The sequence below is a fragment of the Diceros bicornis genome, chromosome 5 (assembly GCF_020826845.1).
Source record: "Diceros bicornis minor isolate mBicDic1 chromosome 5, mDicBic1.mat.cur, whole genome shotgun sequence".
Classification (NCBI taxonomy): Eukaryota; Metazoa; Chordata; class Mammalia; order Perissodactyla; family Rhinocerotidae; genus Diceros; species Diceros bicornis.
In genome coordinates, this window is record NC_080744.1 from 8,760,069 (window position 1) to 8,787,914 (window position 27,846).

General features: G+C 36.0%; 1 protein-coding gene across 2 annotated transcripts in view; it reads right to left on the bottom strand.

Moving 5' to 3' along the window:
- LRFN5 (leucine rich repeat and fibronectin type III domain containing 5) overlaps window positions 1-27,846 on the bottom strand; it is a 259,968-nt gene that overhangs the window by 14,953 nt on the left and 217,169 nt on the right. For both annotated transcript variants that reach the window (XM_058540672.1, XM_058540673.1), the window contains one exon: window positions 1,323-2,727. In XM_058540672.1, coding sequence (XP_058396655.1) covers window positions 1,323-2,707 — 1,385 coding nt within the window. In that variant the 5' untranslated portion in view covers window positions 2,708-2,727. The remainder of the gene's footprint in view (window positions 1-1,322; window positions 2,728-27,846) is intronic.

Consider the following 27,846-nt stretch of genomic DNA (forward strand, 5'->3'; position numbering starts at 1 on the left):
GCTCATCTTTGACAGTGGGTTAAATAACCCATAGCCCAGGTGAAGAGTATGACAAGGGCAAACTACTTTGTGCTAATATACATGCATCAGAATCTACCTCCCCATACATTTGGTGATGAGAGGGATATTAGAAACCATTTACTCTAATCTCTTCCTTTTAAAGATGAGGAAATTAAAACTCAGCCAGGTAGAACCTTGCCCAGGATCCATCACATGGCTAGCTAGGCCAGGTTTGTTTCTTTCTACCAGCCCATGCTCATTTTTAAAAATTTCTCTCATTTCCATACACGAGTGAAAATCAAATTATCTTCAAGAATTCACCTGGGTATATAAGAACTGAGTTGATCTGACTTCAGGAAAGCTTAAAGACAAAAGGATATACGTATATTTCAAAGCCATGATTTTACATCATTTCCTAGGAGTAATAATAGTTTATCATGAGTGAAATTATATGGAGGGGTAAAAATGTGTATTTCCAACTGAAAATTGGACAAGATGTGACTATAAATCAATGAGGCTGAACTTTAGAAAAACATACCAGAAATCCTTTACTCAGATACAAATTCTCCATCAATGTCCTTACCCAAAGATTACCTACTTAACTCCAGTGATACTCTCACTGCTCAAAATATTTACAAACTTTCTCTTTGGAACTGTCTTAAGAACCAGTGTATATGAGACAACACACATGCACATAACTCAATCACTCAAAAAATCAGTCTCATTATTTTATAGTTACATCCTATTTTTGACCAAAAATGGCAATACCCATCTTGATCACCCACCTTATTCACAAGACTTGGCTCCAAATGGCTTTTGCTTGTTTCCAAAATTCAAATGCACCCTCAAAAGACGAAGATTTGCCACCACTGAGGATATTCAAAATAGTATGACGAAGGTTCTAAAGATAATTCCAAAAGTGCTTTGAGCAATGGCAGCATCATTGGGATAACGGTTTAGCCTCCCAACGTGACTTCCTTGAAGGAAAGAACACTCGTGTGGATGTGTAAGTTCTGGTATGTTTTTGAATTTTTTAAATAAATCAATCTTGTTCTCTGATAGTCACATCTCTTAGATGAGGGGGAAAAAAGTAAGCAAGCATAATATTAAATATAAATTTGAACTCTCTAAAAATAACACCATTCAAAATACATCCCCACACGTATTCACCTTTCACAAGCCTCACATTATACATTTTAAAAATGGAGTACTATCATTACAAAACAGAGCAGCACTGCCAATTAAAAATAAATCAGTGGTATAGTAACAAGCCCTACACTAAGAGGCATGGTAAGTATAAAAATGTGCTTAATTTTTCTTACCTGTAAACAAGAGTGTCATCATAAGTACCATTGTACTGGATTTGAAACATACGTATTCCAGGGATGTTTCTTTGAAAATTAAATTTAAGTAGTGCCGTGGACGATGTTGCTTCTGCCACCACAATTTTATCTTGACTCATTTTAGTATCACCATTACTACTGCTTGCATTAGAACCTGACTTAGTAGAAGTTGAGATATCAGAAGAACCAGGATCAGGCTCATGGATGTGGTTTGTACTGTTTAGTAAGTGAGGGAGCTTAATTATATGAAGATCCACTGTTTGAGTTGCTTCCCCAGCAGGATTGGAAGCAATGCAGGTAAAAGCACCTGTATCCTTTACAGTTGTTATAAGAATGTCAAGTGTTCCATTATCATACACCAGAGATCTTGTTGCATTTGAAATAAGCTTCCCTTCAGGAGAAATCCAGTGAATTGCAGGTTCAGGGTCTCCCCTGGCTTTGCACCTCAGTGTTGCCCTTTGACCCTCCAGGACTCTCATCTCATGTGTATGACGAGTAATGAGAGGAGGCTCACACAAAAACTCTTCCTCAGGAATCGACCAAAAATAGCGGCCAGTTAAAAGTGCTGGAGAAGCACAGGTCTCCAGGTCATCTTCTCTGGACAGACGTCTCAACCACAACAATTCACAATTGCAATGCAAAGGGTTTCCACCAAAACTTAATGCAAAAGTAGATGGGCTTATGATTCCTGAGGTTGCTAATACCTGAGCTCGCTGAAAGAGAGGGTCAGGTGGTAGCTTCTGCAACTTATTTGATGTTACATCTAGCCGAGTCATCTTGTGCAAATGGGAGAAAGTCCCCTTAGGAATGTTATCAATCATATTGTGATCCAAACTAAGGGTGTGCAAGCTAACCATCTTCTCAACGGCATCCCAAGGAATTGTTTCTAAATTGTTATAGGACAGATCCAGCTCCTCAAGGGCAAAGACATCATCAAATGCTGTAGAAGAAATTAACGTCAGCTGATTGTTGTTCAATATCAAATGATGCAGATTGGAAAGCCCACTGAACATATCATTTGTAATTTTAGTCAATCTGTTGCTATTCAAATGCAATGCCCTCAAATTTCGTAAGTCAGCAAAAGCATGAGGTGTAATAAAACTTATCGTATTCCTGGATAGAGTCAGGTCCACCAAGCTGGTCATATTGGCAAAATCTTTCCTTTTAATATTTGTAACAAAATTGTCTGCCAACCGCAGTTCCACAGTTCTTCTGTCAATGTTGGGTGGAACAAACAAAAGCCCTTTCTTGGCACAAAGGGTTGCAAGATTAGGAGACAAAATCTGACAGACACAACGCTTTGGACAGATCTGAGCTCTCACTGCTATGCCAATGAAAAACAGATAAAAAAGAAATTTTTCCATTGTAGATCAGATTTAAGAGCCTGTAAGAGAAGACACAAAATGTAATGTTAGCTTCCAATCATTTGACTAATGTTCATATTCTAATGTATTAGAATAATCTTTTTTATGCAAATTGGAATACAGAAACAATTTATTTGTTTACTTAATAAACAAGTATAAAATATTTACTCTGTATTGAAAGCTGTAATGGACACTAGGATGAAAAATATACTATTCACGGCTTTGTGGGATTTAAAATAAAATGGGAAAAACAAAGAAGTCAATAGTTTATTACAATTCTGTAAATAACGTGCTCTTTTTGAAATATGCCCCGAGGTAGCCCATGGGTGTACCAAAAAGAGATATTGAGCCCAGAGAGAAGAGTTGGAGTTCAAGAAAACTTCCCTTAAACCCTGAAAAACATCTTGTAAGTTCGAAAGCTTAAAGATGTATTTAAAGATTTGCAAGTATTTTAATTTACTAGTCCGGTAGAAACTATAAGAGACAATATTTGTTACTATTAATCTTATGGCATGATATTTGAAAGTAATTAATTGCTGATTAAATTTTATTCATTTTTACAAACTATCCTGAACATAGTACAACCTTCACATCCTAACTGCAAATACAGAATCTTATTCTCAAAAATAAAATGGCTAAAAATTTACCACAAGTGTTCTGAGCTCCTTGAAAGAATATTTTATTTGATATAAATGTGGGTTTTTGAAGATAATTTATGGGAAGTAGTCATCAAAATACTTGACAGTGAGTCCAAAAAGATAGCATATACCATTTTCCTTTTCTTAAAATCTTAATGCATTTATATTTATCCAAATTTAATTTAAAAAAAAAACCTTGACAGTTTCATTTTCCAGTTTGATCTTAAGTATTTGCTCTTGAAGTTAATCTTCAAAAATAAAAATCCTAATACATAAGCAATTAAAAGTTCTCATAAATTATATGTAGTTTTAAACACCAAGAAAGAAAACAGCTGGAGAAAATCACTCAAATTTTCAATTGATGAAAATGTGAAATATGGAATTATTCTAGAAATAATGCATCTAGCTTTCTAAATAAAACATACTTACAGGTCTGATTTATTTTATGCCTATTTTATGTCATAATAAATGTGGTTGTAATGAATAAGAATTATCATTCTCAACAAATGAAATAGTTTTAATCTTCTGTTCATGACAGACTAACTAGTACAAAACTAGCCTTTCCACAATAAGCAGAAAAAAAAACTGTACAAAAATATATAAAACTACAGTTTTCAGACACTGGAAAAAAGGAAGCACAGAACTATGATCTTTCAGGAAAGTGAATAAAAAAAAATGAAGCGTATCACTGTTCCTGGAGACATTTTCCAACACAGCACAAAGAGAGAAAACAAGGCAAAGCATGAGCAGTCCTATTCAATTGAAGAGACAGAGATTGGAGTGCAGAGTCTCGGGTGGCTTGAATTTATGGGGCAAAGGACCAGAAAGGGGAGAGTTAGCGGAAGCAAAACTCCAGGAATCTCTGGAGGTAGAGACAGGGCAATAGATACTAACCATTCTCAAACACTGATAAAAAAAGGATGGAAAAAAACGTGAACAAAATCTCAGTGACCTGTGGAAAAATATTAAGAACTCAAACATACATATAATTGGAGTATCAGAAAAAGGCTGTAAGGTAGAAATATATTTGAAGAAATAAAGACAAACTGTTTTCAAATTTGTGATAGAATAACAGCAACCCACAAATCCAAGATCAAAACAAGAAAAATCATACCAAGACACATCATAACCAAATTGCAGATAGCCAAAAAAAAAATAGAAAGTAATCTTAAAAGCAGTCACAGAAATAAGACACATTATAAGAAGATAAGGTGAACAAAACACAGATAACGGATGACTCCTCATTGACTTCTCTTTGGAAATAAAGCAACGTGGAAGACAATGAAAAGTATCTTTAAAGTGTTGCAAGAAAAAAGGAAAGTCTGTCAACCTGGGTGGGGATTTATATATTCATAAAAGATGAAAATAAAATAAAAACCATTTGAGAGAAACAAACTGAAAGTTTCATCACCAGCAGAATTGCCCTAGAAGAAAATATAAAGAAATTCTCCTCAGGCTGAAGGAAAATTATATCAGATGGAATCTTGAATCTCTATAAATGGATGTAAAGCAACAGAAATGGCATATCTGTGGGTAGCATAAAATATTTTTGTTCTGTTTTACTATGTTTATAAATGGTACTTCTGGCATGGATATAAAAAATTACAAAAAACCATCATTCTCACCCTAACAACCAAATAAGCTGGATAAGCTCTAAATCATATTTTTTTAAAACTAACAACATCATAATGCTGAAGATACAAATAAACTTAAAGGAAATATAATCCAGAAGGTGACAGTCCCTGATAAAAGGGAAGAGATCCATAGATATCCCCCTCTTTCCCTCACCAACAGGAAAGTAAATAGGAGGACCTATGTGGCATAAATTGGGGTGAGGAGAAACCAGCTACCCTTTTAACAAACTTTTTTTAACACCTTATTGTTTTAGAGCAGTTTTAGGTTCATAATAAAATTGAGAGGAAGGTACAGAGATTTCCCATAAACCAACTGCTCCCACGCATGCAGAGCCTCCACCCTTATCAACACCACTCACCAGTGTGGTACATGTGTTACAAACCATGAATGCACTCTGATACATCATCATCACCCAAAGTCCACAGTTTACATTAGGGTTCACTCTTAGTGTTGTACATTCTATGGGTGTGGACAAATGTATAATGATATGTATCCACTATGATGCTATCACGTAGAGTATTTTCACTGCACTAGAAATCCTCTGTGCTCTGCCTCTTTCTCTCTCACCGGCCCATCCCGGGCAACCACTAATCTTTTTACTGTCTCCATAGTTCTCTCTTTTCCAGAATGTCATATAGTTGGAATCATACAGCATGTAGCTTTTGCAGATTGACTGCTTTTACTTAGGAATATGCCTCTAAGGTTCTTCCATGTCTTTTCATGGCTTAATAGCCCATTTCTTTTTAGCACTGAATAATATTCCATTGTTTGAATGTACCACAGTTTATTCATTCACTTACTGAAGAACATCTTGGTTGCTTCTAAGTTTTGACAATTATGAATAAAGCTGCCATACATCTGTGTACAAGCTTTTGTGTGGACATAAGTTTTTAACTCCTTTGAGTAAATACCCAGGAGTGTGATTGCTGGACTGTATGGTAAGAATATGCACAGTTTTGTAAGAATCTGCCAAACTGTCTTCCAAAGTGGCTGCACCATACTTCCTACCAGCAATGTGCGAGAGTTCCTGTTGCACTGCATCCTGGCCAGCACTTGTCAGTGTGCCAGATTTTGGTCATTCTAATAGATGTGTAGTGGCATCTCATTGTTTCAATTTGCATTTTCCTGATGACATATGATGCAGAGTATCTTTTCATGTTATTTGCCATCTGTATATCTTTTCTGGTGAGGTGTCTGTTAAGGTCTTTGTCTCATTTTTTAATCATGTCGGGTTTTTTATTACTGAATTTTAAGAGTTCTTTGTATATTTTGGATAACAGTCGTTTATCAGATGTGTCTTTTGCAAATAGCTTCTCCCATTCTCTGGCTTAGGATTTCCATCTCCTGGAACTGCTGTGAACAGGCCTTTAGCAACATGGTAGTGAGACGTGGAGTGGGGGAAACATTCTGTAGTCCTCTGGTTAGGCCTCAGTCTCTCAGTGAGCCTATGCCTCTGGACTGTGGACTTCACAAGTGTTTCTCCATGTTTTTCTCCCACCTTAGGTAAGACAAGATGGCTAGAGTGGGCTGGAGCTGGGCATTTCCCTTCTGTCGCATGGAAGACGAGAGCTGGTTGGAATTGAGTATTTCCCTTTCCCAGGTCAGTTAGTCTCACATACAGTCATGCATTGCTTAACGACGGGGATGCACTCTGAGAAATGCGTCGTTCAGCGATTTCATCATTGTGCAAACATCATAGAGTGTATTTACACAAACCTAGATGGTATAGTCTACTACATACCTGGGCTATGTGGTACTAATCTTAAGAGACCACCATCATATATGAGGTCTATCATTGACCGAAGGTCGTTATGTGGTGCACGACTGTAATACCCAGCAGGTTCAGCTCCAGTGAGGTAGATTTCCCTGAGGCAGGCCCTGCTAAGAACTACAAAGTGCTTTAACATACTGTTTCAAAAGGCTTCCATTACCTCTCCCCCTACTGGAGGCAGGAGCGGATTTTTCTCTGATATTTGCTGTAGGAATCTGGTGCAGCTGCTGGAGGTAAATCTCACAATACTGTGGGCCCCCCTATAAAGGGGTCCCCCTGGAGTTTTTAACCTCAGACCTCTCTGCACTGAGCCTCCAGCAATTCATCACTACGTCCAGGTTTCCCTACCCCAGCACCGGTTCCCTCAGTGGTTTCTGCTCTGAGTCTCCGCTCCAGGAAGCTGCGACTCCCTGTACGTGCCCTTCCGCCTCTCTGATCTTGGGGTGGTGGTCAGCTTGTGTCCTCCCCTCTCTTACGGACCAAGAAGAGTTTCTGATTTTTTGGTCTGTTCAGATTTTTTACTGTTGTTACAATACAGTAGCGACTTCCAAGCTCCTTACTGTAGAACAGGAAACCAGAAGTTTAGCAAACTTTTAAGAATCATGTGTAGACTGGCATAAGAAAATAGAATCCAAAACAGCCCCAGAAGAAGGCAAGAAAGTGTTTTCCCCCCATTTCATTCCTACTGGTCTTTATGGAGTCATGGGGATCCTACCTTGAAAATATGGGGATGAAAGAGAGAAGAGACAATTTCTCTAGATTCTCTATATTTTCAGATAAGAAAGAATTGGGGAAGGAAAAGAAAATTAAAATGAATCCTTCAGGCAGGCAACCCAGACTTTCAAGTTTGCAAAAGTGATTAAAAAGCAGTAGAGCTGAAAGAAAAAGTCAGCCACTCAGGGCTTTCAGCTATAAGAGACGGGGAGGGGATGGAGAGCTCACACACAGGTACTTGTGACTTTCAACACGGAATGCCTGGGGCAGCAGCGGAGAGGTGAGAGAAACCTCTTAGAGGAAATCTTTACCTTCATAGAATATAGCTCTGTCACAGCCCAAAGCAAAGAAACCCAGTGATGAGCTTAGAGCCCAAGAGATCTTCTTGGCCACCAAAGAAGCTGGCAGCGGAGCTCTAAAGCAGAGTCAGGTCTCCAAATGTCTGGACATCAGATGGTTCATGTGTAAAACAGAGACAGATCTCCAAAACCACACTAGTGCTAAGATCCCATGTCTTACTGAACAGGAAATTCCCAACCATGCTCTCAAAACACTTGAAGCTGTGTTGAACTGAATCACAATATCACTGTAACAAATTACAGACTGAGCTTAACTGCAGAGCGTTCACAGCAGCCCCCACTCTAGAAGACTGAAAGAAGAAGGAACCTATTTTTTTTACAAAGCAAATATCATTTACTTCATTCTCTACTGCACTTTTATTATAACATATACTGCACAAAGTGAGAAATCTCAGAAAAACATGAAAGAGCAAGAAAAAGTGGCCAACATTCCAAAAAGGAAATGGTCAATAGAAGCAGACCATAGACATCCCAGATGTTAGAACAGTCACAGCGAGTTTAAAATAACTATCTGAAAAAGGCTGAAGTATCAGGTGTTGAAGGTGGACGATATGCACGTGATGTGATGTGATGGGGAATTTTAGCAGAGATGTGGAAATGATTTCAAAAATGTAAATGCTCTAAAATATGAAGAAATCATTATATGTGCTTAAGAGAATACCAGGCACAGCAGAAGAAAGTATCAACGTACTTGAAGACAGATGAATAGAAAAAAATCTAAACTCTAACACATAAGGAAAAAAACTGAAAGAAAAGAAGATAAAGGCTGAGATCTGAGGGAACATATCAAAATGTCTGAAATAATCGTAATTGGAGCCCCAGAAGCAAAGGAAGAAGAGAATTGAGCAGAAGAAATATTTGAAGTGATAATGGTTGAGAAGTTTCCAGAACTGATGATGTTAATGATCCAAAAAGGCCAATGAACCCCAAGCAGGATAGACACAAAGATAATCATACTAGATTTGTAAGAGTCAATTGCTAAAAGCCAAATACAAAGACAAAAATTATAAAAGGATGCAGGGAAAAAGACATTACACATAGGAGAATAATTATATGAACTACAACTGAATTCTCATAATAAATAATGAAGGCCAAAAATAATGGAATAATATATTTAAAATAGAGAAAGAAAAAGAATAGGAAAAAAATTCCCACCAATCCAAATTTTATATCCAATAAAAATATCCTTCCAAATCTGAACATAAAAATGTTCAAAGGGTAGACGAAAGCTAAGAAAAATTCATCTCAGATATTACCTACAAATGTAATGAAAGAAGGTCAAAAGGATAGAAGAAATAGAGAAAAAATGAACCCATTGGGAAAATCCAAAATCAAAGCCAAGATGGTAGACTTAATCCCAAAGCAGTCAATAATTACTTTAAACACAAATTGAATCTAAAATTTAAAGGCAAAGATTATTAGCCTGCCTAAAATAGCAGGAGGGCCTATTCATAAATAATATAATATATATTATATTATATACATACACATACAGAGAAGAAGAAGACAGCAGGAGAATAGGGGGAGGAGGGAAGCAAATTAAATGTGAATATTTGGGAATTGGGGTAAAATGTATACGGAAACTCTTCATGCTACTTTCACAACTATAGTAATTATGAAATTGTGACCAAAAAAATGATAAAAGAAAATAAAGACATCATCAGAAAATAACAAGGCAAGTCTCTGACTGGGAGAAACTATTTGAAATGTTTGTGTGTGTGTGTGTGTGTGTGTGTGTGTGTGTGTATGCGTGTGTATCTCACAAAGAACTTGTATTCCAAAGAAGAAATCTTACAACTCATTAAGAAGACACTATTTCCAACAAGAAAATTGGCAAAGTAATGGAAGAGATACTTCACAATGAAAATATAGGAATGTCCAACAGCCACATGAAAATATTCACAATATTATTAGTCACAGTGAAATGCAGATTTAAAGCAAAATCCTCACTACCCAACCTGTAAATGAAAAACAAACCAACAAACTTGGTGGTCCCAATTTTGGTGATGATGTGGAGCAACTGGAACTTGGATACGTTGCTGGTGAAAGTGCAAAATGTTACAGCCACTTTGGAGAGCGGTTTGGCAGTTGTTTTGCTACATTAAACATATTCCTACTTACCTAATGCTACAGCAATTGCACTCCAAGTATTTACGTAAGAGATATGAAAATGCATGTACCCAAAAAGATGCATCCAAGAATATTCAAAATACCTACAGTAACATTAGCCCAAAATCCAAAACAACTCAAATGCCTGTTAACAGTTAAAGAGATAAACAAATTGCACTATATTCATACAAGGAATGCTTAGGGAGAAACAGAAAGGAAAATGTTACTGATATCCACAATAACATGGATAAGGTTTGTTATGGGTTGAATTGTATGCCCTCAAAAAAACATGAATGGACCTTGAGGGCAGTATGCTAAGTAAGATGAGACAGAGAAAGACAAATGCTGTATGATATCACTTATATGTGGAATCTAAAAAAGCCAAAAGCATAAAAACAGAGAGTAGAATGGTGGTTACCAGGTGCTGGGGGTGGGGAATTGGGGAGATGTTGTTTAAGGGCACAACCTTGCAACTAGTAGATAAATAAGTCCTGGAGATCTAATGCACACTCTAGTGATTATAGACAATACTGTATTATAAACATCAAAGTTGCTAAGAGACTAGATCTTAATCGTTCCCACCACAAAAAAGAAATAATGTGACATGATAGAAGTGTTAGCTAATGCTACAGTGGCAATCATATTGCAATGTATAAATGTATGAAATCAGCATGCTGTACACCTTAAACCTACACAATGTTATATGTCAATTATATCTAAATTAAAAAGAGGAAAAAAGAGGGTGAAATCCTAACCCCCACTACCATGAATGTGACCTTATTTGGAAATATGGTCTATACAGATGATCAAGTTAAGATGAGGTGATTACTGTAGACCCTAATCCAATATGATTGTGTCCTTATGAAAACAGGAAATTTGGACATGAAGGCAGACATGCACAGAGGGAAGACAATGTGAAGCACGAAAATGTCATCTACAAGCCAAGGATGGCCTAAGGCTGGCAGAACCTAGGAGAAAGGGGTAGAACAGATTCTCCCTCAGCCCTCAAAAGAAACTGACCATGCCAGGCATCTTGATTTTGGACTTCTAGCTTTCAGAATTGTGGGACAATAAATTTCTGTTTAAGCCATCCAGTTTGTGGTGCTTTGTTACAGCAGCCCGAACAAACTAACAGAAGCCTCTAAAGCGTTTCCCTTAGCAGAAGATTTCAGATGTAAAACAATACATATTGTAAGCTTCCAAGTATACGCGCATTTAGAACAGGCAAAACTAATCTACAACAACAGACATCAAGTCAGTGGTTGCCTAGTTGAAGGACGATAGATTCGGAAGGAGTACAGTGAAATTTTGGGGGTCATGTAAATATTCTATATCGTATTTGGAATAGTGGTATACAGGTTTATACATTCATCATAATTCACACCCTTAAAATAGGTGCGTTTTATTTACATCATCACACCCTTAAAATTGGTGCATTTTATTTACATCAAATATACTTCAATATCTTTGATTAAGTTAAAAAAAAAGAAAATACAGGCTTTGCATTATGTTTCCCAATATTGGTTCCAAAGAAAGAAGGATTTATAAAATGACACATTATTCGTAGTTAATCGGAACTTAGTCATATTTTAGAAACACATGTTTTATTAACTCTGTCATATATCTTCAAAGATGTGCTTCCATTCCAACCCAAGTTATGCATCCTATTTCATAATTTGATTTACTTCACGGGGCAAAACATATACTGCCTGATTCGATATGATCTTGCTGCAGACATGGTGATTTAGAAAGTAAGGGTAAGTTTAGAATAAACTGTGGACCGCTTTCTTAACTCTATGTTTACCTTTTGTTTCAGTGAGACCTGTAAGTAATGAAAGAATCAGATCAAGAATTGTGATCAATGAGCTTTCCCATGGTATCCTAGGGAAGGGTAGAAATTTCAAAGTTGGTCAAAGATAGGAGATCATGTAAAGAAAGAGTTTTCACTTCCTACAAGTTCACAAACTAATCCTTGACATATTTATTAGATTAATATATGACCACTCGAAGAAAATGAACGTGAATGAAAGAGCAGAGTAGTTGTCATGTTTTGCTGGAATTCATGATTTAAAAATTTATAAAGATCATCAGACACACTACCCTCATTTTTATCTAGTTAAGTGAAACTGTTTTAAAACATGATCTGTCTATTGGTTTCTCTAAATAGTTAAATGCAAACAACACAGATGGGTTTTTAATAATAATATTTGAGAGAGGCTGTAATAGTCACACAGTTGCAGCTCTTTAGATAATATTTACACATCTTTATATTATATGTTCTTTCAAGCAAATTCCTTTCAGACACAATGTGATACATTTATCAACAAAGAAGAGTCTATCACACACAAACTGGAAAATGATTTTCCAGTGCTGCCTCCACGTTTCAGCCCATGGCTATTACATAACATATGCTCAAGAGAATCAGTATTGATTTGGCAACTAGAATGAGATATAAAAGCAAATTTAGATTTTACAACCAGCTGAGAGTTTAATCTATTCTCTGCAGAAGCCAATATGGTACCAATTTATATGTTGCGTTAAAGGAAAGCTATTGGGCTCCTCAGGAGCTGCCTTGACATCATTCAGCAGAGCTCTACCAATTCAATTAGTGCCCCTTTGCCCAGGCTAATGCCTGGGCACAGATGCTGATGCCCATTGATGCTGATGAGTTGTTTTAGGATGTGTCAAAATGGTCACAGTATTGTAAAGGATATTTTATAATATAGTTTAGATAATAAAACACCCTTGATAGCTTCGTTTCAAATATTTTAGGTTGTCTGCCTAATATTTTTCTAGAGGAACTAAAAATGATAACATTATAATTCCATTCTCTACTAAAACATATACTGAGGATATTATGTTTGAATCTGTTAAATTCAGGCCTCAAAATATGACAACTATAATCTAGAACAATTATCCTTTGGTCTTTGATGATAATAGTCGCTAGTAAAATTCCTAACCACATTGAACATAAATTTTTAAAATGCACTCATGCATCCATTCACTCATTCTTTTATTCATTTCTGCAGCAAGATTAATTTAGTATCTGCACCGCATATGAGGTGCTTTGCTAGAATCTACCAAGGTTAGAAGGCTGGGATCTGGTTAGGACAAGCACATTCACAATTATAATAGAAGGCAGAATGTGAAAAGTTTTAACTTAACATACATTTTGATATTTAAATTTATACAATTCAAATGAGTCTGTGAGTTGAGATAGCATTCCGTAATTTTTGTTCTCAACATTTGCGTATACATATGTGTATTTTTTTAATTCAACATGGCATATGCATACATAGACACATGTTGTTTACACTAAAGGACTACAGATGAGGCCAGTTACTTAAACAAACCAAATTTTAAAAACATAACTGTTACCATTCATTGAGGACACACAGGTAAACATGAAGGAAGTAATAGTCTCTTTATTTTACAGATGAGGAAACAAGCTTGAGATACTGAAAACCTGTAATTAAACCCATTTACTAAATGGAATATTTGCCATGCTCTAACTAGTAGATGTGCAAATATTTCAGCACTTCTTTGCTTTTTAAAATTAGGTGAAAGCTACATAGAGAGATGCTTTATTTCTTTTAGAAAAAGTTTTTAATATTAATTTTATTAGCTTACATTAGAAAGCTAAGGTGGACTTATGCGATGTACTTATCATACCAAATCCCATTTAATCCTTGCACAACTCCAAATAAAGTAGCTATTTTTTCCCATTTTATATAATGAAACAAAATTTAAGAAATGTTAAGCAATACCCTCAAGATCATATAGAAAGAAACAAAAAGGTAGGTTTAAGATGGAGATATTTCTATTCCCAAAACCCATGCTCTTCCTAGGATAAGACGATGCTTACATACATTATTTATATTGTTTTTCTGATTATGTAGCATCTAAACACAAAGGTTGTTAATTCTAACAACAATGACTCCTTAAGTTCTTCAGGTGATTTACTCATTTATTTTCCTGGTCTCTGTTCATAATCAAGTTATATTTAGAAGGTGCTAGCAGATTACTAGCACTCCACTAGGTGGAGACTTAAGAGCACCTTGGAAGACAACCCAAATGACACATTTAACCACAGTCATTTATTTTTCTTTGGTATATCAAGACATGATTGAAGTTACCCAAATATGTAAGTCCATAATGCTAAGTATTCTTTTAAGGATATAAATTCTACCTGATACAACAGAGTGATTTCTGTGTATAAAGGGGTCTCAGTATTCTCCTACGGATAGGGGAGATACCCATCTACTTTCCTTGCCCACTTGGAAGTCTGCCTGCAGACTCTATAATGTCGTTGAGGGTCCATGCATCCTAAGAGTAAATGCTACCAGTAACTCTGAAGGAGAATGTATTCTCTCTGGCAGAAAATAGCTTGGGGGGAGAGAGCAGCCTAGAACTGCCCAGTGCTAAGAGGCTGCGAAGATTCCCAACAGTGCTAGAACAGCAGGAGTTTGGAGTTGGGTCAGCTGGCACAGGTGGCAAGTGAATTTCTGTTGATTATAAGCACTCCTTCAGGATGTTCAGAGAAAATAAGGGAGAGGGGTGATGTGTGTATAAAAGTGCAAGATAATTTACATTTAAAACTTCAACTAATTAAGACAGTAGTGCCTCTAAGAGATAGGTCTAATTTATCTGGGGAGTACAATGGTTATTTGTTTTGCAACAAATCATTTGATAATCCAATTTTGTGTGAATGGTGAGTACCCCAAGGCATGGATTTTAAAGGGGCAATGAAACAAGGGATAGCCAAATTCCACATTTGATAAATTAAATGCAAGTTCATGATGTGGAAGAGAGGAGAGGAGAGAAGACTGAAGGAAGCACACAAAGGAAGAAGATTCTGTAAAACAGTGTTAGGCATGTGGCCTGTAGACACATAGTCACAGATCAGTAACCTTTTGGATAAAGAGTATGCTGTTTGCTGGGTATCACACTCTTGCTCCCCATCAACTTCAATCCTGAAGGGTGCCCCCTACCAATGCTTGTGGGAAGCATGAGGGTAAAAAGAGCTGTGATCCACGTCTGGGTCGGTATTGAATGATGAGGAGACTGAATCTCGGTGAAGGTCTGAAGACATTATTAGTCATCTAAGTCTTCAACCTGGATTTAATACACCAGTTTCTCTTTCTACTGCATCTCATTGCAGAATAATCAGGTTTCAACGGACACCGGGGAGAAGAAAGGTCCAGGATAAGGAACTTATCACAAATGTGAAATGCAATGAAATCATTATCTTGCCTTTGCACAGTAGTGGACGGCCCCTGTTGTCTTCCAATTTCCAAGAATACAGCAGCTCTCTCCTCAGAATTCACCTTGATTTTATGACAGCTTGAAAGGGCATAAAAAGTATTACAGTACAAATTCAAATGCCATTAATTGGTGTTTCAAATCTAGTAAATGATTTAGTACTTTTATCCATATTTCTTTGGAATTCTGAAAGGTGAATCTCTGAGCCTTTGAGATGTCATACTATCCATTATGGTTCGGTTTCCCGATACTGTTTAACATTTCATGTAACTAGTCTCTGTGGTTATATTGGCTCTACTGTGCTGTTGCCATAGCAATTAAAGAGGCACAGCTGTGGAGCAAATGTAGCCAGTATGATCAGCACAGAGACGTTGTGTGACACAATTCAGGCACCTAGAAATATGGATAATTCTTCAGAAAAGAAAAACATAGTTTAGACTTTCTCTTGATATTATAGTGGGCATTGAGGCCGCCAAGTTATCGCCAATGGAAAATTGAATAGAAAAACTGAAAAAATGAGAGAGAAAGGAAAGGCATATACATATACAGAAGAAATAGTGAATTTACTGAGCGTTTACATACTAAATATGTGTACGGGTGGAAAGTTCCGGCAGTACTCCTACAGATATATTTTGACAAACTAACGCCATATGGAACCTTTTATATCTCTGAAAGCAATGTGTTTTTCTCTCTCTCTTTCTCCTTTCTCTCTCTCTCATCCTCTCTCCTTCTTCTCCCTTTCTTACTCCTTCTCTCTCACCTCTCTCAAACATACTTTGCTCAGTCTTCCTAGATTCCTTTGTTTTTTGTATTGACTTTGTTTTGCTCTTTACAACATAATGATCATTTCAATTTGATGTTATGTATATCTCAAAAAGGAATACCATAACATTACTACATAAAACGTTCATGCTCAGCATACAAAAAATTATAAATTTACAAGATAACTGAGTAACAGATACAAACAGATGATTCATAGAAGTCTGGACCACACTCTTTCTGTTTTTCTGTGTTACACTGCCAACTTGTCCACTCCACTTTGATCTCTAATAATCTCAAAATTAACGTCTACAACTCAGCTTCTAATTTTCTCTCTTAAATCTGCTTTACTCCTCCTCTAGTACTTCCCTCTAATTATAGGTCAACTCCATTCTTTTCAAAGCCCAGACCTAAAACGTTGGAATTATTCATTACTTCTCTCTTTCTGTTATACACCAAATCCAGTTCCTTAATAATCCTATAGACTACACAGTAGGAATATATACATGATGGGATCCTATCTACTGCTATCCTGTCTACTGCTCTGACTTTCATCATCTTTCACCTGGAGAATAACAATGGCCTCCTAGCTAGTTATGTGCTCCAGCCATTGTCTCCCTTCAGTCTATCTTCCACAAAGCAGCCAGAGTGATCTCGTTAAAACTTAAAGCAGATCCACATCTGTCTACTGGCTTCCTATATCACTTGGAGAAAATGCCCAGGTCGTTACAATGGCCACAAATTCCTAGCTGATCTGGTTCCCAATACCTCCCTGGTTTCAGCACTACCCTGGCCCTGGTTCACTTCACTCTTATCACATTGGCCACTTTGCTGTTTCTCAAACACATTGGAGAAAATATTGCTACAGTCTTTGCACTCCCTTTTCCTTTCTTCTGGATCTCACCACCCATCTTTATGCACATGTGTAGCTTAATCCCTCAGTTCCTTCCAGGCTTCATTTAAATGTCACCTTCAGAGTGGGCTTACCCTGTCCATCCTATTTAAATTGTAATCTCCCACCCTCTAAGTCCTACATATTTTTCTCCATAACAATTGCCACTGTCTCACCTCTACATTTTGCTTATCTGTGTTTATTTGCTGAATCTACCAAGTAAAATGCAAGTTCCAGGAGGGCAGGGATTTTCCTCTTTTGTTCACCACTGTATCCTCAACACCTAGAGGAAGAGCTGGCACAAAATAGGCTCTCAATTATTATTTGTTAATGAATAAAGACAGAAATCCAATGATTTAGCAAGTACCTGAGAAAGTGTTCAAGTTTTTAGTAATTAAAATGTGAATAAAAATATTATTTTGTAAAAACAATTATGGTTTTTTAATTATAATATCAGTGCTGGTGAGAATACAATGAAAAGATATTCCCACACATTGCTGGCAGTAGCAGAGATTTTGAATTTTATGCCATCTAAAACTAAAAAGGTCCTGGAGGCTGGAGGCAAGGATAAGTATAGAACGGGGAATAAGTGCAAAGCCCAGTGTTGGCAGGCTCTGACGAGGGAGAGAAGCGACGAGTTCAGCAGCCTTGAGTTGTGAGGGAAGTGATGGATGAAGAGCATAATAGGAGGTTTTATTGTATTTGGGGCAGTGCAATCTCCTCTTAAACTCCTGAAGAAAACCTTAAGTAAAATTTGCACGATTTGTAAACGCTACTGGGTTTGGGGTTTGTGTTACCTTCAAATGTTGCACTACGTTACCCCATGCCTGAAGACAGGTGCAAGAACCAATTTTATTCACCTAACATGTATCTAAACTATTTAACAAAATGACAGGCTTATGACAGATGCTCCAGGAGTGGAAGCAGCAGTCGCAGCAGTCGTGGCCGTGTGGGGATCAGAATTGGCCACCCCAGAATGTGTCTCTTTGGCTCAATTATTTTTAAGAACAAAAGATTCTGAAAGAAACTTTGACCTTCCCCCAACTGCCTAAAAGAATTTAAGATAGAAGGCCTGTTCCAGCAAGGAGCTAATATAAGATAACTATAGTATAATGTAAAATAGGTGTGATAGACAGAAAGGCACCAGCAAGCCCATTTTTATCAAAGTCCTGTCTCTCGTGTCACGTTGTCTTTAGGTGGCCCAGCAAACACTTGTTTATCAAACATTTGCTTTTCCATCTCCATGTAAATTGCCTTCCTCCCCTTGGAAGACCAAACCACTACCCCCAACACCCTCATTTGTCTTTAGTTAAAGATGGTACGTAAGGTGGCGGCTTCAGCAGTTCTGGCGAGTTACTCAGTTTTCCTGGGTTTCTTCTACACATACATGTTATTAAATTTGCTTGATTTTCTCCTGTTATTCTGTCTCATGTCAATTTAATTCTTAGAGCAGCCAGAAGGACCTGGAGGGTAGAGGAATTGTCTTCCTCCCCCACAGCAGCAGCATAGCAAGCAATAACAACAATAATAATGTGGAAAAACCTATTATCAACTTTAAGGTGAATTATAATGCATCAGTTCAGTGACTTTTTAATCAAGCCATTAAATGTTTGTTTAGGAATCATAAAGAATTTAGACAAGTGCTTGGTAAAAAAAAAAGGATAAGCAATCATATACATATTTTATATACATCCAAGTCTATATATGTATATGTACGTGTATGTGTGCATGCGTATATGAGTGAGTATGTGTGTGTGTACTAGTCACCTTTTCAATATCCATTCTTTCCTTCTTCAGTAACAGAACCCAATTTTTTCCTGTTGGATTGCTTCCCAGAATGAACAGTTTATTTTTCAGCTTCTTTTCAGGGAGGCATAATCATGTGAGTCACTTCCCTCCAATGATGTATAAGTGAGAATGTTGACAAGAGCTTCAGAGAAGGCTGCTTAGAGAGAGACGACTGAGATGGGATGCACCTGAATTGTCCTTTTGTCCATTTGACTTCTTCTGAACTGTAACTTGGACATGATGTCTGGAACTCTAGCAGCCATCTCGTACACTGAGGTGACCTTGAAGGCTGGAGTCATGAGGCAGGACAATGGAGGAGGCATTCCCCATTATCATGGACTTGCTCTGGCAGCCCTGCATTACCTTCCAACATGTTTAAACCACTGTTTTGAAAAGTCTCTGCTATTCACAGCCAAACTAATTTCAACTGGTTACAGTATGAATTTAAAAACATTAAAACCCCAAATATGAATATGCTAAAAATGACTAGAAAGAAACATATCATGCATTTAAGTTTCTATGTCCATAGATATTTCAAATATTTTTAAAACATTGTATGTAGTGGGCACATATTTTCTGTAAAATTAAAAAACATAGTTAAAACTAACTTGGATTCCTTTAATACTAATTCATATGTGTTAGCAATGAGTCATATGACTATAAAAAATGTCTATTAATTGGGAAATTTTTCACAGATATTGCTCTGGGCTATAACAAATCCCACAAAAATGCTAAAAACAAATATTTACGATGATTAAAGTGAGTAAACACCTTTAGCATACATCTGTTATAGATCAGCAGGCTGACACTATTCATTTAATCCCTAGGCATTTCTCGATAGTAAGTTAGTTAGGAAAGTTCATTAATTATTTCAAACTAACCCAGAAAAATTTTATAAAAATTAGGCATTGGGTCAAATACAGATATTGTCTGACTATGAGAATGTAATTTAAAAATCCCTTTCTGTCTTGGTCATTGATTAAATGTATGGGGTAAGTACAAGGGTTGGCTTACTTTCTCAATTTTGGCTTGGGTAACTGAGTAGATAGGGTGACATTAACTATAATATAGAACACAGGAAAGAAAAGATGTTTGGTGAGAGAGAATGAGTTTGGTTTGAGATCATCTATTTTTGAAGGTATCCGTGCTATTTAAATTCAGGCTGGATAGACTTTGAAATAAAGAAGATAGTGGTATTAAAATCTGTGAGCATGTGATCCCTAAAGGATATGATGGATATGGCTGGTTTGCAGACAACGGAAATGCGTTTTTTAAAATTTCTTGACAGCACTATTGTCTACATTTGGGAGCATTTTTCACTCTTATTTATTTATTATTTTATAAAATAATAATTATTTTTTGACTCATGATTATTTTTCAACTGTCACCTTCGAAGCTCGTGACACAAGCATTTTGTAAATGAGATGATTCTAGCATCTACTACCTGCCTTAGGGTTTTGAAAATGGAACTAGATACCAAGTAGTTTTTTTACTAATGCATCTACCCCTCATTTTTTCCAGAGTTTAAGGACCACTGATCTATAACTGAGAAAACTGAGGCCCAAATATTTTTCATATATGATTAGAACTTTTCAAATCTTAAAAACTAGACATGTAAAACATAAATAAATCCTGATAATCTATTGTTCAAGTGAATTGTAATATACTTCATGCTTGAATGTAATACAGTCATAAAAAGTCTTTAGGATAGTTAAACATAACAGGAAAATATGTGTTACAATGCATGGTAGGCAGAATTCTAAGATGTTCCCATTATTCTGACTCCCTGGTGTGTACACTCTTGTTCAATCCTCCCCTTGAGTGCAGTTAAAACTTGCAATTTGTTTCTAACCAACAGAATATGGCAAAGTTAAAGGAATTTTAAATGTGTGATTAAGGTGCTTAATTGTTTGACTTTGATTTAATAAAAAGAGAGATTATTCTGGGGCCATGACCTATCAGGTGAGTCCTTTAAAAAAGGTCCAAGATTTCCTTGAAGTGAGATACTCCAAGCAGCAGAGACTTTCTCTCTCCATTGCTGGCTTTGAAGAGGCAAACTGTCAGGATTCTATAACAGTGAGGAAATGCATTTTACCAACAACGTGAAGGAGCTTGGAGGTGGTTCCTCCCTAGTTAAACCTCCAGATGAGAACTCAATATAGCCAACAATTTTATCGTAGCTTTACAAGATCATGAGCAGGGTATCCAACTAAGATGTGCCCAGACTAGCCCATGGAAACTGTGAGATAATAAATGTGCATTGTTTTAAGCCATCACGTTTATGGCAATATCATAGCAATAGAAAATTAATACAAAATATTTAGATTAAATATTGTGATATAAAATTGGAGGTGCACTATGATCACAATTATCCTTCAAAAAAACAAACTAAAACTATAAATAATACTCAACAGAATTCTGATTTTGATAATGTTGGGCTAAATAATACGGTTCCTTTCACTGAGGATAACTGAAAAGGTTGAATGAAATATTAATGAAAAACTTTTTAAAAATCTCCATAAAGTTAAGAAGGCAGTGAAGCACACCAGATTAAATTTTAGGAAACATGAGATCCCACAGAGATAAGCCTACTTTTCAAAAAGAATGTTGTCCTGAGAGCTTTTTCTGATCATGAAATAGAGACTTCCTAACAGACCTGTGGTGTTGTAGATGTGCTCAAGAGACATGCAGAAAATGTTTTCACTAGTGTTATTTGCAATAACCCCAAACTGGAAACAACCCTGTTGTCCATCCACAGTCAAATGGAAATATAAATTGGGGTATATTTAAACAAGGGAATACTATAAAGCAATAAAAATGAATGAGTACTGCTGCAGGGAGTAACATATTATTTACAAGCAAGATGTTGACAAAAGAAGAAAGACATACATGAATAAACACAATGGACTCTCTATATAAATTTTAAAAACCAGGGATGTATTCAAAAGGTGATACGACCATAAAGAAAAGCAAGTAAATGATTAACATAAAAGTCTGGATTCTGTTTATTTGAGAGGGGATGTGGTCTCCCTGTGACTTATAGGGCATCTGGGGGTATTGGTATGTGCAATTTCTTAACAGAGGAGCAGGCTATATGGGCATTCATTTTAAAATTACTCATTGTACTGCACATATATGTTTTATGCACTTTTCAGTATAAATAATCTATTTCACAAAAAATGTTTAAAAATGCTTAAAATATTAAAAAGTAGTCAAAGTGTTCTGTGATTAATAATAGTTTTTATTCAAATACTTCTTCTCTTTTAGGCCAAGTAGGTACCACTCAGGCAATAGAAGGTGTCATAGGAGTGGAGAGACATACTGTAAAGATACATTCCATGGCATGGTCCACTCATGCCTTTCATCAGACAGTAACTCCTGAGAGCAGGAGCTCATTTTATGTGCCCTCTGGAAAAGCCAGAAAGTTTAAGAACTTATTCAGGTTTGTTACATGAGTGAATGACTACTACCACTATTATCACTACTGAAACTAGAACTACTAATGCTCTGCCTACCATATATTGATTGTTTTCTTTGTGACAAGAACTGTGCTAAGCTTGAGGGAACGTGATAGCTTAAAATACCAGCCAACAAGGTATTTTTTTTCGGCCTGCAATGCCTTAATCCATTTATAGATTCCATTCTCCATTCTTTCCCTTGGCCACTTATTTAGAATCTTGTCATCTACTATTCAAGGGGTAGACAGGACATAAAGAAAATGCAAAGAGATATAAAGAAAAGTTAATTCTTACCTTATTAGTTTTCAAAGGTCTATGTCTTAAAAAGAAACAAACAATATTTTTTTAATGTACCCTATCACACCTGGTTTTTTGTTGGTTTTTGTTTTTCTCTCTCTGTTTTTTTTTCAGTCATAGTGGAGGATGATGAAAATATTATGGCTTAGAGAAAGAGTGCAAAGCCAAATGCATACACAGGAACAGCACCTCCCAGGTGAATATAAAGAGAAAATCATAGTTAAGGCACTCAGAGTTTCTCGGAGTGGAGGGGATCTGTCCTACACTTTCTGTCTGGATCCCTGGAAGACATTTTTTTCCCACAAAAATTCTCTCAGCAATCATGGCATGGGAGGTATAAAGAGGCTATGCATCAGATACAAAGAAGGCATAAAGTAATATACCCAAGAAGCATAAGAGAGCAGCCTCCAAGAAGGCTGGGGGGTAAGGGGGCTGGAGAGAGAAAGGGAGGAAAGGAGGGAGGGAAGGTGAGAGCTGACACATACAAAGGGTCCATATGGGAGATTTATCAGTCAATTAATTCATCAGCAAACAAAATGGCAGAGGTCAGATGGGGACAAAACATCTAAGCAGATGCTAATAGGGAGGTTTGCTAGTATCTGAGAATCAGCCGGGATGATGTACACAGTAAGCACCAATGCCAGTGTGCTTAGTATTAAAGAGCTGACCCCTTACCCTGATACAAAACTTAGTTGGCACTCTGGACAAACAAGTGGAAAGTCAAAACTCAGATGAAAATAGGTTAAAAAATAGGTTGAAATATAGAGATTTTAACTCATGTAAAATATAAATTTAACACTTTTTTTCAAGTCAGAATATCCGGATTAAAACATTATTTCCACTGTGCACATGTACACAGGGTTGCTCACGTGTGTCATATATCAAATAACATTCACAATGAGACTGTGCTGTAGGTATTGTTATAATCACTTTAGAACTAAGAGACAAAAGGTTTACTAAATCATCAGGAGGCACAGTGCTACTAAAAAGTGTAGCTACAGTTCCAAGTACGATTACAACACAAATAAGAACACTTGGTTCATATCATAACACCATCTAATATCATTTACCTAATAATATGATCTAGGTCATATTCGGATTCATTGTTTGGGATTGTTCACAGATCTTTTGAGAGACAACATGGATAGTTGTCTATGTTAGTGTTCCTAGAGATTAAGTCAACAATATGTTAAAATCAGGTACATTCACAGTTTATCACTTAAATGCAACTTGTTAATGATGTGATCATTTTAAATTATGTGATATGCTCCAAAAAGGAGCTTTTCTCTTTCATATTGATTTTTTCATATAATTAATAATGTAATGATAGAAATAGCAAGAAAATTCAGAGCTTTTTTCTCTTTTCTTATATAATAATAAGAAACTCTGTGAGGTTTACATAATAAATAACAAATGTATTATGTATAATAAATAAAAATGAGGTTAGCAGAGCAAGTTGAAGGAAAGGCAGCCAAGCAATAAGAACTGGTACTATAGGAGTCTGATCGACCTGCTCAGGCAGTTTATTGTATCTTCCGGAAATTCTTGGGCTAAGTTCAGATATACCATGACTTGGGGTGAAACATCTTCCCCACCACGGAGGCAAGAGTAGAGCATTCTATAGTGGCAGTAACTCTGTAACCCTCACAATGATAACCTGGACTTGGTCCTCAGCCACATCTTCCCTGAACCTGCAAAAGATGAGGAACTCCTTCAAAGGTGTTATCCTTCCCGTCTACTAGAGCGTAGGAAAGCCTGGTAACGCAATCCATAACTGTCAGACTGCCCAGGCAGAGAGAAAGATAAAAGATGGAAAATGAATCCACTTTCTTACACCGTACACAAAAATTAACTCACAGATCTAAATGTGAGACCTAAAACTGTCGCACTCTTAGAATGAAACTCCTAGATGAAAACATAGAGGTAAATCTTTGTGACCTTCAGTGAGAGAACACTTTAAATGGGTAAATTACATGGCATGTGAATCTCAAAAAAGTTGTTCCAAAATAATGGCACATAAAACATTTTTAAAAATTAATAAATGGAAAAGTAAAATTCTGTCAAAACAGAAGAAGTTTTTGTTAAATATTGTATGGTTTGTTGTTTAAAAAGTGACAAATAACTAATTAAGTTTTCCTATAATAAATTAAGAATATATGCTGTAAAAAAAAGTACAACAGAAAAGCTAATAGAGGAGAGAAAAAAAGAATCACATGAAAAGCTCTTGATTATCTGAAGGGAAAAATAATCAACCAGAAAGGGGACAAGAGAGCTAAGCCAAAAAGAAATAATGAATACACTGAGAAAGAGACAACAAATACTAATATAGTATAGTTAACCTAAAATCCATCAGTATTTACTTGCAGTTTAAATGGCGTAAATGCTTCATTATGGGTTGAATGGTGTTCCCCAATACTCATATGTTGAAGTCCTAACCCCCATACCTCCGAATGTGACCTTATTTGGAAACAGGGTCATTGTAAATATAATTAGTTAAAATGAGGTCATATTGGAGTAGGATGGAATCCTACCAGTATGACTGGTGTCCATATAAAATAAAGGGGAAATTTGGAAACAGACACACAGGGAGAACACTAGATGAAGATGAACACAGAGACCAGGATGATATTTCTACAAGCCAAGAAACATTAAAGACTGCCCGCAAACCACTAGAAGCTAAGTAAGTGGCATTGAACAGATTCTCTCTCAATGCCCTCAGAAAGAAGCAATGCAGCCAATATCTTGATCCCAGACTTGTAGCCTCCAGAACTGTGAGACAATAAATTTCTGTTATTTAAGCTATCCATTTTGTGGTACTTATTAGATACTTTGTTGCAGAAGCCCCAGCAAACTAATACACACTCTAATTAAAAGACAACATTTGTCACACTGGATTAAAAATTTAAACTGTATGTTGCTTACAGGAGATACATATGCAATATAAAAATATATAAATGCTGAAAAGAAAAGACGAAAACAACTTTTCATATGCAAAAGCTAAAGAAAAGAAAACAAGTCTAGCTATATTCATATCAGAAAACTAAAGCTTTTAGTTGAAAAGCACTACTAGAGAAAAAGGATACATTTCAACAGGAAGATTTACAAATTATAAAATTATATGATTTTTTTAACAATATAGCCTCAAAATGTATTAAGCAACATAAATAAAGTCATAATCATCAGGTATAATTTAATACTGCACCCTCTTGTATATGACAGAAAAGAAAAAATAATTAGTAAGAATATAGAATAGTTGAACACATGGTTAATTAATTGATCTAATAAACATTATACACATTCATCAACTGCAAAATACACATTTCTTACACACAAAAAATATTTTTAAAAATAAAACATTCTTTGAATTAAAACAAGCCTATAAAAAGTTCAAAAGACCAGCCTTATGTATTCAGAATAATTTTTCAGACCGCACTGCAATTAGGCTAGAAATTAATAAGAAAAACATGTCTATAAAATATGCATATGTATGGAAATTGACCAGTACACTCTCAATAACCCTTGGGTCAAAAGAGAACTAATGATGCAAATTAGAAAATATTTTTAATTAAATGATAATGAAAACTCTACACATCAAATCTGATGGTACACAGCTAAAATCATAAAGAGGTAAATGTATAGCCTTAAAGACATATTTTGGAAAAGAAAAAGATGGAAACAATGACTAATCATCATTCTCAAGGTGTTTTAAAAGAAACAGCAAATTAAGCCCAAGGAAAGTAAAAGAAAGAAAGTAATAAAGACAAAAGCAGAAAGTACTGCAATAGAAAATAAATATCCAATAGGAAAGATCAACAAACCAAAAATGTTATTTAAAATAACTATTAGAAGTGATTTCCCACTGTCAAGACTGGTGAGGCCAAGGAAAAAGGACTTCATTAGACATAACAAAGGTATTTAAAATATATATGAAGCTATTAGAACAATGGGGGCCATACATTTGAAAATTTACGACAGATCAATTTTTATAAAAATATAATTACCAAGTCTGGCACAAGAAAAATTATAAAATGTGACTATCCCTGTCATTATTAATGAAGTAGAATCCATAATTAAAATCCTCCTACAAGGAAATCTTTAGGCACAGATGGTTTCACTGATGAATACTTCCAAATGAGTGAAGAAGAAATAATAACAATCTTACACACTCTTGCAGAAAATAAAAAAAGACAAAATACTCTCAATTTATATTATGAAGTCATCATAACATTAATACTAAATACTGATGAGGATGTGTTTTGAAGAAAATTATGAACTGATCTCACTAAGGAGCATGTGTACAAACATTCTGAACACATTATCATTAAACTGAGTGCAGCCATATATGAAATGAAAATACATAATGTGAGTTTGGATTGATTTAAGTAATTATTATTATTATTATTATTTTTTGCTGAGGAAGATTTGCCCTGAGCTAACATCCGTACCAATCTTCCTCTATTTTTTTTTAGTATGCGGGCTGCCAGCACAGTATGGCTGCTAACAGAGCAGTGTAGGTCCACACCCAGGAACCGAACCTGGGCTGCTAAAGTGGAGCATGCTGAACTTAACCACTAGGTCACTGGAACTGGCCCCAGAAATTCTTTTTAAGCTTTCAAAATCAGTCAGCGTAATTCTTAACAAAGTAAAGGAGAAAAAAACGTAATCATTTCAATAGATACAGTAAAAGATTTCAATAAAATTCAAACAGATCTGACTTGGGAAAAAAAAAAAAAACCTTTTCTAGACTAGGAAGAGAATGGAAAGTACATAACCCTATAAACAATGTCCTAAAAATAATATTCTTCATGATGAAACATTGAATGCTTTCTATCTGAGAAGTAACAAGATGAGAGTGTTGACTATCAGCACCTTTATTTAAGAATGTACTGGGTGTTCTAGACAGGGAAACAAACAAGAACGCAAACAAAAGGTATAAATAATAGAAAAGAAGAAATAAAACTGTTGTTATTCACAAATCGATAACGTACAAACAAAAAGCTAAAGCTACAGATAAAAATATACAATTTGCAATGTCAGGAAAAAAACTCAAATACCTAGGATTACATTTGGTGAAAATGACGTAACAAAAAACAAAAATAAATAAAATAAAGTATTGAATTAAAAATAAACTAAAGGGGCTGGCCCGGTACCATAGTGGTTAAGTTCACACACTCTACTTTGGCGGCCCAGGGTTCGCAGGTTCGAATCCTGGGTGTGGATATATGCACGGTTTATCAAGCCATGCTGCGGCGGTGTCCCATATAAAGTAGAGGAGGATGGGCACAGATGTTAGCCCAGGGCCAATCTTCCTAAGCAAAAAGGAGAAAAAGAGGAGGATTGGCAACAGATGTTAGCTCAGGGCTAATCTTCCTCAAAAAAATAAAAATAAAAAAAAGCTAAATTGGGGCTGGCCCAGTGGAGTAGGGGTTAAGTTCGCACGCTTTGCTTTGGTGGCCT